The 10,919-nt window shown below is 33.0% G+C and overlaps 2 protein-coding genes across 2 annotated transcripts; one reads left to right on the forward strand and one right to left on the reverse strand.

The window, feature by feature from the left end:
* Positions 1-2,831: 2,831 nt before the first annotated feature.
* LOC112515977 (probable calcium-binding protein CML45) lies at positions 2,832-3,702 on the reverse strand. Its single transcript, XM_025122974.1, has one exon. The coding sequence runs from the start codon at positions 3,532-3,534 to the stop codon at positions 2,962-2,964; it is 573 nt and encodes a 190-aa protein (XP_024978742.1). The 5' UTR covers positions 3,535-3,702; the 3' UTR covers positions 2,832-2,961.
* Positions 3,703-4,481: 779 nt separating this feature from the next.
* On the forward strand, positions 4,482-8,030 carry LOC112524179 (pentatricopeptide repeat-containing protein At5g15280, mitochondrial). Its single transcript, XM_025133887.1, has one exon. It carries the CDS (start codon positions 4,482-4,484, stop codon positions 8,016-8,018), a length of 3,537 nt encoding a protein of 1,178 aa, XP_024989655.1. The 3' UTR covers positions 8,019-8,030.
* Positions 8,031-10,919: the final 2,889 nt, after the last annotated feature.

Below are 10,919 nucleotides of genomic sequence, written 5' to 3' on the forward strand. Positions count from 1 at the left end.
TAATAAACAGTACTTTACGCATAAAATGTGGTTTTTAAGAGTTTTTTGTCAAATGATTTATAATATAGAATATATTTTTTTTATAATTTTATTTAAGTTTAATTATAAAATAATTTATTTTTGGTTTAATATTATAAAATTTTATAAAGATAATAATTAATTATTCTATTAAAATTTAATGATTATACTAATTATATTTTAGATTTTTTTTATTTAAAATGAGATGTTTATCCTGTATTTGATTGTTTTTATCTGCAGTTAGTTACACGAATTTAGATATGGGATGAAATCGGATAGGGTTGAAATCGTTTAGGGATGAACGAGTTTAAGAGTTTTTAAGAGTTTTAAGAGTTTTAGCCAAATGCTTTATAAGATAGTATAGATATAGATTATTGTTGTCATAATAAGTTACTAAGACATTGATTCTTTCTATTTTGCGCTTATTTTAAAAATATTTAATCTGAAGTTGTAATAAAATTAAACGCCATAATAAGTTTTTGGTGGATACGATTTTGATTGAAACTTAAAATGTTTATATTTATTTGTACAATTGAAATTATTAAATTTTGAAAACTATATAGTGTAGCTGTAATAAAATTAAACATCGGTATAGTCACTTTGAATAGAGAAGAAAAAAAAATGTAAATATAATAAATTATAACATAATATCAGTCAACATTGTAACGAGATTTTAGTATCATGTGTATATCAGATAAAAAAAATCACATGAAAATACACATAACCATTCTATAAAGATTCTTATAATGGTGGTACGATTTATAAACTTACAAATCATGTGAAGACTTCTAGACATATAACAATGATGTTATTACTAACAAAGTAAGTTTTCTGATGATGATTCAGACTTCTTGTTTAACATTTGTTTTTGAAGATATTTGTATGTATTTTTATGGTGGACTAAACCCATATATGGTTTTGAAAATTGCACAATTTTCAATACACAAATTTTTCTTCAAGAATCAAATAAACGAACAAATGTATAAGCTATCAAAAGCTTGTAGCCACGAGCGTGAAAATATGGATGTTCGGGTATTTTAAGTTGGTGTTGAACCATTTTAGCTGTTTTCTACGATTGATCGATAATTTTAAAAGATATCTTGAAACATATTGTATTATATAAACTATATAAATCAGCGTTCTCTCTTTTCTATTTGATTTTTCTTTTGTATAGGTGGGAAATTTAAAACAAACAAACAAACATAGAATGAGGCTAATTTTAGGCCCAAATTAATCTATTTACTTATTTATGTATGTAAATTAATTTAACTTTCCAATTGGATGTACAAAAATTATTTTGGGTTTAGGGGGTGTTTGGAATTGCTTATTTGAAATAACTTATACTTTTTACAAAAGTTTTTATTAACTTATTATAAGTTAGAATGATTTAACTTCTTCAAAAACTTCTTATTACCGGTTTGACAGTGGTATAAGTTGTTTATCCAAACACTCAAAATGCTTATTACGGTTGTCACACCATAATAAGTTAATAAGTTGTTTTTATCAGCTATTCCAAACACCCCTTAGCCTTAAATATTCACAAACAATATAAAGTGGGGTATGGGGTTGAACTAATTTGGATGGATCACGCTCACTTGATTCTAAATGCATAGTAAGGCGTCTTTACTAAATGTTTACCTAGTAAGCACTTATCAGGTTATTTAACTTACCGACGAATATGACAATGACCGATAAGCTTATCTGATAAGAGCAACGGTAAAGACCGAGATCTTATCTGGTAAGTGAGGGTGACGACTTTTATCCGGTTAGTGTTTATTGGGTAAATTGTTGTATATAATGTTGTTTTTGTGGATTAGAATCTTACCCAAGGTCAATGAGAGTGATGACTCTTACTTCATCAGATATGCATTTGGGTAAACAACCCCTAAGATTGTTGGTAAGGGTTTTTGACTCGATAAATGTTAACCGGATAAAAGTCATCGGCTTCATCTTTGAGTTAAATTTTTGATACTTACCATATATCTTATTGGATAAGATTCTCAATTTTTATTGTTATGATCCTGTTAATCCTTAATGATCCTGTTAAAGTTTGGTATACAACCCTTTAACTTGTATTTATTTTAACAAGCTGAAGGTGAGCCCAGCCCAGCCCACACTGGCCTTATGTGCCTCAGCCCACCATCTCTATAATCTTTTATGCTTCCATGGCTATGCAAATATCTTTTTTGATTTTTAAGACTAATGTTTTGTGTTAATGGTAAACTTTTTGGCATGCATTTGATTTCAAAGCATTATTCTAAAAAGTTCATCGTATCAGTCGTCATGGTTCAATATTTATGTCTCACGTCATGTAGCATATAACCTCATGGCTTAATGTATGGTTTTTGTAACTTGAAAATTCACAGCAAAACATCGTGAATGTAAAAAAAATCCGAACTTTCACAGCAAAAACAATGTGAATGTTACCTTCACCGTGTTTTTACTGTGAAGTTTCACATGTAAAAAGGTAGTCTCATGGGTCTCACGAAAACATGCCGGTTCCACATGATAGCAAGTTTAGTATTATAATTACCTTCACCATGTTTTTACTGTGAAGATTCACATGTAAAAAGGTGGCTTCACGAAAACAGACTGGTTCCGCATGATAACAACTTCAATATTATTATATATAATATAACGATTTGCTGCTATAAATCATGCATTAGAAAACATCATGGCGTCACCGTGGCTCTTCAGCCTTAAGGTTTAGCCTCGCCCGCCGTCGGACCGCGTCTCGAGTCATTTGAAACCTTGTTTTAAAGTTGATGTTTTTGTTCTAACCAAACATGATCGAGTATACAAACAAAAAAAGTGTCAGAAAATAATCCTTTGAATTCATACCTCAAAATACAATTTCAATATAAATTCAAAGCATTTATATACCAATAACACCCTTCTCTAAAAGAATATAAACAACAAACGAATGATAATACTCTGGAGTTTTCAAAAACAAGTGCTTTCCATAAACTTCACAAACTCGCTAAAATCTATCCTACCATCGGCGTTCTCATCAAACGCTCTGATCATCTTCTTACAGTCTTCCATGGCTGCCCTTTCCTTCATTCCTATTGCACAAAGAACTCTCTGCACCTCCCTTGCATCAATAAACCCATCTTTGTTCTCATCAAAAACATCAAAAGCTTCTTTCACTTCCTCCAATTTTGGCTCTTCCTCTTCGAAAATATTGAACAAATCTGCAGATGTCAACACTTCTGGCAATTTCTGGTCTTCAGGATGACCAAAAACCCCCAAATTCGCCATCACCAATTCCATTTCATCTCTCCGAACGCTCCCATCTTCAACGATGATTCTGTTGGTGAACGAAAGGTGTGATTTCGACAATCTGGAATCAAGATTCTTCTTTTCAACTTGAATCTTGGAGTGTTCTAGAGAAAACCCAAGTTGGCGGTGGATGAAAAACTTGCATCGGGAGAAAAACTTCAAGATTCTGGCGAACCTGTTGAGAACCATTTGCAAGAAGAAGTATTGGATCAATTCAAGTATCATGAAACTCATCTTGAACAAATGAAATAAAGAATGCGATTTCCCAATTGGGTTTGCAGATGGGGTTAGATTATTTAGGTAGGAGAGGTTTCTGTGTTTGAATACATGAAGAATGGAGAATTGGGTTTATATAAGGATTTGTATTCAAGTCTGTACGGAGGTGTTCAATTGTCAAAAGTTGCGGGAAGAAAGTAGGGTGGAAGAAATGGTCTGTTCATATTTCCAGAGCAATGATTTCTAAGTAGAGAGAACCCCTCCTTTTTATGACAATTACCTTATGCAATGAAGGTTGTACGTTGTTCTGGAATTATCAATCAAGAATCTGGAGAAACGGGTGGTGTTTTTAATTGGAAGCTTCATGGAAAGAGTCTTGATTTCCGAAATGGAGGTTAGGCATGGGTTTTGGTGGAGTGGTGTTGCCTTGAAGTTTCTGTTTTTGTCGTTTTGTATTTGGTAAATTGTTGAAGGAAATGAGGGTGACGTGATGCATATTATAATTGGTCTTTCTACGCGTACCATAGACTTAAAGAGTATGAATTTTGACCAACAATTGGAAGAAAGTTGAATCCTCAAAAGATTCTTCAATTATGATGAAAAGCTTGACTAGAATTATGATATAAAGAACCGGACATTTCAGAAACCGGGCCATTTTGCATTTCCTGAACCGGCCCAAAAGCGTATAACGAATGACGGGCCTTCAAAGAAATTTAAAGCAATTCGTCGAACCGTTTTTCAATGGGCTTTCTTGGACTATCGGCCGTCATTTAGTGACTCAAAGAACAGCTTTGAAGCACGAGGCGTTACATGTTTTTTCTTCGTTGATGTGGATTGGGCCTTTCTCTCTGCAGTCTGCCCCGGGTGCCCCCTGAGATCTGACTCCCAAAAATCCGTTCTCATAGATGAGAACAAGAACAACCAGTAGAACAGTCGCTGCTACTTCCATTCTTCTTTGCAATCGAATGCTCTTTAGTCTTCAACGCAGCACCCACTCTATAAAGGTCAGTCATCTCTTTGCTCTTTTCTCTCTCAAACAACATTGTTCTTCCTCACCCTTTCAAGAACCACAAATAGAGCCACATAAATCAAACAAATCCCACATAGACACATCTTCAGTTTACGTTTCTGGTTTTACAAAATCGGTCCTGGATAAGTGCTCTGCACTTTTGGTTAGAAGGACTGAACATTCGACTAGTTGTGCTTCTTCTCTTGAAGAATGTCTTCTTAGTGTGTCTCATTTGAACCCTAGAATCACCCGTAAATTTTGGAGAAAGTCTCGATTAGAACCTCAAGATGTTCTTGAACTGTTACTGGGTTATGAATCTAGTGCTGGGAAATTGGGAATTGATGTTCAAAAGGTTGGATCTTTATTGGGGATTTTTAAGTGGGCTAGTGCCAGTACCAAACAAGGTAGGAGTTTTAAGCATCTTGATCAGTCTTTCAAGGTCATGGTGGGATTGTTGGTTCAGGTGGGGTTGTTTAAGGATGCTGAATGCTTGCTTTTGGCCATGGATAAAGAAGGAATTTTATTGGATGATCATGAAGTTTTCAGTAATTTGATTGAATGGTATGTAGGTATTGATGAATTAGAAAAGAGTATCAATATGTATCATAGAATGAGGGCCCTAAATTTAGTCCCATCCTTGTCATGCTATCGTACTCTTCTTAATTATCTGGTTCATAGGAATCAAACCCAGTTGATCTCTAGTGTGTATGGTGATATGCTTGAGATGGGGTTAAAGATGGGTGTGGCAGAAAAGGATATCTATGAGAATGTAGTTAAAGTACTGTGCAGATCAGTTGAAAAAGTTCAAGAATCACGAAATTTGATTAAGAAGGCCTTTCTTTATGGAATTAAACCCACCTCTTTAGTTCTTGATGCGATTGCGAGTGGGTACTGTGAGAAACAGGATTATGGTGATTTGCTGAGTCTTTTTGTTGAAATTGATTGTGTGCCCGATGTGGTGGTTGGGAACAAGATCATACATTCGATATGTCAAAATTTTGGAGCAGAAGAAGCCTTTGTGTTCCTGGAAGAATTGGAGCATTTGGGCTTTTCCCCTGATGCTATAACCTTTGGAATATTGATTGGATGGAATTGCCAAGAAGGAAACTTGAGAAACGCCTTTGTTTGTCTCTCGATTGTTTTGTCTAGAGGCTTAAAACCTCACAGATATTCTTATAATGCTATCATTAGTGGGGTATTCAAGCAAGGTATGTGGAATCATGCCAAAGAAATTGTTCTTGAAATGGAAGATGAAGGGATAACACCTGATATGTCAACTTTCAGGGTTCTTTTAGCAGGATATTGTAAAGCTAGACAATTTGATGAGGTGAAGGTAATAGTTGAAAAGATGGTGCATAATGGCTTGATTGAACTCTCACCGTTACAAGATCCTATATCAATATCGTTTATGTTGTTGGGTATTGATCCATTGACTGTAAGAGTTAGGAGGGATAATGATGTGGGGTTCTCCAAAACTGAGTTTTATGACAGCATGGGGAATGGACTCTATTTAGAAGGTGATATAGTAGACTATGACCAAACTATGACTAGCGTTCTCAATAATTCAATGGTTCCTGATTGTAATCGTCTTATAATGAAGGATGATGGTCTTAATATCTCTAAAACAGCGTCTGAATTGGTTCACTGGGGCCAAGAACTGTCCTTTGCTGCTTTCTCGACACTACTGAAGAAGTTCCATGCATCTAATTCAAGTTTTAAAACAATCACCACGCTCTTGGAGAATATGCCGAAGTTACATAATGAGCTTGACGAAGAAACACTCAATTTGCTTGTTCAAATGCATGTCAAAAGGGGTTTTATACTTAAAGCAAAGAAAATATACGACGAAATGGTCAAGAGAAATCTGAAAATAAAAAACAAGACGTATTCTGTTCTAGTATTGGGTTTATGCAAGAAAGGGAATTCAAGAGACCTTCATGATTGCTGGGAACTACCTGAAAATCAGAACTGGTTTCCTACTTTGAACGATTATAGAACCCTCCTTTGTTCGTTATGCCAAAACGACATGCTGATGGAAGCTTTATTTCTTTTTGAGCGTGCGATGCTGGTTTACCCACATGAAGTACTGGAGCTCTCTTATGCTTTTCTTGAAAAGATTTGTGGAATTGGGTTCACTAAAGTTGCTTGTGTTTTGTTCGATGAGCTTCTGGCAAGGGGATATGACTTGGATCAGGTGGCTTATAGCCATCTTTTAAAAGGGCTTTGCAAGGAGAAGCGGTTTTCTGAAGCTTTTGTCATGTCTGTTAAAATGCTGGGCAAGCATTCTGCCCCAGATCTTGGTGTTTCTGGTTCTCTAGAAGTTGACATTCATAATGTTTTGCTTCATGGGTATTGCCTGGCGAAAGACTTGAGGAAAGTTAAGGAGGTAGTTGGGGTGATCTTAAAGAAGAACATAACCATCTCCATTTCGAGTTACAGTAAGTTGGTGTCTCTAATGTGCAACGATGGTCGAATCCCTTTTGCTTTGTTGATAAAAGATCTTATGGTTGAACAGAGTTCTTCACATCTAACTCTGTATAATATCCTGATTTTCCATCTTTTCGCCTCCAGAAACAGTGCGTGTGTCGATATTCTTTTAGATGAAATTCAAGATAAGGGACTAGAATTCGACAATGTCACTTATAACTTTCTTGTGTACGGATTCTCCCAGTGCAAGGCTGTACCACGATCCCTTCAGTATCTGACTGCAATGATGTCTAAAGAACTGAAACCAAGTAACAGATGTCTACGATCAGTAATCAGTTTGCTTCAATCTGGTGGTGAGTTCAAGAAAGTCTTAAAACTGAGTCGAGAAATGGAAGCCAGAGGCTGGATTCATTGTTCCACTTTTCAAAATGAAGTGGTGGAGGGTCTTTTGAAGATCAATAAGCTCCAAGAAGCTGTAGACTTTCTTGACAAGATGATTCTTAAAGATCTTATTCCAGAAAACATAAACTACGACAATCTAATCAAACAGATGTGTCGTTATGGAAGAAAAGATAAAGCTTTTCATCTTCTCGACATCATGTTGAAGAAAGGAAACACCCCTAATTCAACAAGCTACGATTGTTTAATTCAAGATTTATGTGTATCCCATAAGATGGAAGAAGCCCTTGATCTGTATACCGAAATGTCGAACAGAAAACTGATCCCAAGCACGAAAACACATGAAGTTGTAACCGAAAAGCTTTGCCAATTAGGGAGAACATCAGAAGCCGAAAAGCTAATCGACGCTATGATCTCCATGGGAGAGCATCCAAGCAAGGTGATGTTTGGATCAGTGGTTAGTAGGTATCGTCTTGAAAGAAACTTTCCCAAGGCCTCAAAGCTCTTACAAAGGATGCAAGAATTTGGGTACAAGCCAGATTTCGAGACTCATTGGTCTGTAATCAGCACTCTAAGCAGGTTTAGTGGCAAAGACAAAGATGACAACAGTCGTAACTTTCTATCAAGACTTCTGTCTGAAAGTGGGTTTAATCCGAAATCCAAGTAATTAAATTGCAAATTAATCCTGGTTTAAAGTGATCATGATTTTAGTCTTCTTTCATTTGTTCCATTATGGCTGTTTGGTACGCAGACTGGACAGGACGAGACAGGACGGGACGGGACTGGACTAATTGTTTGTCCCATGTTTGGTACGACTAGGACAGGACAGGACAAAACTGTTAAAATGACCATATTACCCCTAAATGCTGTAGAATTTTTACCACTAGGGCATGCTTATGCTTATCTGATCGTTTCAGACATATCTATTAGCTAAAAATTGAGTTGCATTAGAACCAAATGCAACTTATGATAGAAATATTGTACCAGGAAATGAAGACAGGAAGCTTATGCTTATGCTTCATCTACCCAAACTGAGTTGCATTAGAACCAAATTTATCTTACATTTCATTATAACAAAAACATAATACCAGGAAATTTGTGTTATTAAGCCATTTGGTGAAGAAACAATTGCAGAGGAGGCGATAAACAGAAACAAAGCAAAATCGTGCGCAGCAAAAAAACGAGAGGGAGAAATCGAGATATCAAACCGATTGCAAAAGAGGCGATGGAGGCCGGTGGAAAAAGCCGATGTGGAAGAGGCGATGTGGAGGAGGATGTAAAGAGGCTGTGGAAGGGACGATGACGAAGGGACGATGATGGAAGAGACGATGTGAAGAGGGGCTGTGCTAATTAGGTTTTCCAATTTGAAACAAGGGTAACATAGTCAAATCATACTTAGTCCCATGTTGTTCCACCTTTTTTGGTGGAATAAAAATCATCAAGTTTTGTCCCATAAAATTTAAAAATAGTCTTATCTTGTCCCATGTATTTTTTGTCCATGATATGTCAAACATGAGACTATTTTTTTTTTGTCCCGTCCCGTCCTATGTAGTCTGTATACCAAACGCACCCTTAGAAGTATCTAAGAGAGAACAATGGGCATCACTGAACAAAGATACGAGAGAATAGATAAAATGAGTAAATTTACCTTTAATAAGTTATTCATATATTTTAATTAATTATGTAATTTGTTATATTATAATAAAATAAATATTTTATATATCATTAGTAATTTTTAAAAAATTTATGTAGTTTTTAATTTTTGTTTTATATTTTTATCATCAATATTTAATAAATTAATTAAAATATAGAAATTATATAAAACATAATATTTTAAGAATAGTAAAGTGAATGTTTGAAGAGTATATAATACGATAAATGATTTTTTTTAAAAGAATAAATGTAAAAAAAACGTATTTGATATTTTAGAAGAGAATTAAGTTTTATTTTAAGGTTAATTTGATAAAATATAAGTTTGTTCCAATTTGTTTTATGCATGTTCCATTTTATTTCTATATGTTCCACGTAATAGTTTAACAAAACAAGGAACATTGATCTATGTTTTATTTTATTTTGTCTTGTTTAGTGTTACCAAACACATCCTTTGAGCATCCATTTTTTTAAATTGCACAATTAATTTTATTTGTATATTATTATTTAAATTTAATATATATGTATATATATATATATAATAAAATTATTTAAAAAATCAAATATAATTCTTTATATATTTATCAAGTAAAAGAGTTCATGATAACTAAATGAGAAATAAGACGAGATTGGAAATTAATTGAATAACAATATTATTTATAGTTCAAAATGGAATTTGGTTTTATCATTTATCCATTACCCCTTTCATTACCTGCTATTTTAATAGGTAGGGTATATGGATAATAGATTTATGAGATGAATAATTACTCGTTTCGTTACCCGCTATTTTAAATGGATTGTATAATGGAATAACCCTTACCCTATCCATGCCCTACTTGTTGTCAGCCGTAGTTCATATATGCATCTTCAAATGAATTTTTTTAAGCATTCCCTTTATACATTCTCACAATATTTAACCTTATTATTTACACCTCCTGCTACATACCTATAAAATATCGTTATTGAAGGGAATAAATTTGATTGAATGGAATATGGATTATATCAACATGAGGTGTTTATAAGTTAGCTTATTTTTTTAATTACATGTTTCAATAAACATAAACTAATTTATTGAAATGTTAGATGGAGTAGCCTTTTAGTAGTTTTTTTGCCTATTTTTTCAATTATAAACTTGATTAATATTATTTATTTATTTTTTATTATTATTAAATGTTAATAAAAATTACTATTAAGTATTAACTAATATTAGTTATTAATTAATATTAATTCAGTTTATTAATTACTTCAGTTGGTTGATTAATTAATATAAATTAGTTGCAATTATTCATTAGTATTAGTTATTAGTTATTGGTTATTTAGAATTAAGAATTCTATTATTCTTTTTATATCTATCTATATTTCTATACTATCTTATAAAGCAAATTTACCAAAAGTCTTAAAATACTAAATGACTAAGATACCATTTATACACTTTTTCACCTCCTCTTCTCCTCACATGTACTCACCCCTCACATACACTCACCCTATCATAACGGATTTTTTTAAAATTATAATTTTGAATTTATACTTTATACCCCTATAATTAGTTAATTAATTTACTTTATATCCTTTACTTTTAAAAGTTTCATTTTAAACCTTTATCGAATTAATATACATAATCGTATATCAATTAAAATATGTTTAAAAAATAAAATTTTATTTTAACAAGTTACATCATTATAATCGTCACTTTAATACCTTCGAAATGAGTCCAATATTGAATAGTTTTTTACTTAATTATATTATTATATATTTATATATACTGTGAAAAATATTTTTAATATTTACGATTTATACTTTTATAGTTATTTATTTATATATATATATATTTATATATATATATTATATATTTTGGGGTTAGACTGTCCAAATTGCACTATATAATATGTTCTGAATTAATATGTTCTTGGGTTTTTTT

This window comes from Cynara cardunculus (assembly GCF_001531365.2).
Source record: "Cynara cardunculus var. scolymus isolate 2C chromosome LG 1, CcrdV1, whole genome shotgun sequence".
NCBI lineage: Eukaryota > Viridiplantae > Streptophyta > Magnoliopsida > Asterales > Asteraceae > Cynara > Cynara cardunculus.

Bases quoted from the DNA above. Each gene is read 5' to 3' on its own strand.
- LOC112515977 (XM_025122974.1), bottom strand. From the start codon at position 3,534: ATGAGTTTCATGATACTTGAATTGATCCAATACTTCTTCTTGCAAATG.
- LOC112524179 (XM_025133887.1), top strand. From the start codon at position 4,482: ATGCTCTTTAGTCTTCAACGCAGCACCCACTCTATAAAGGTCAGTCAT.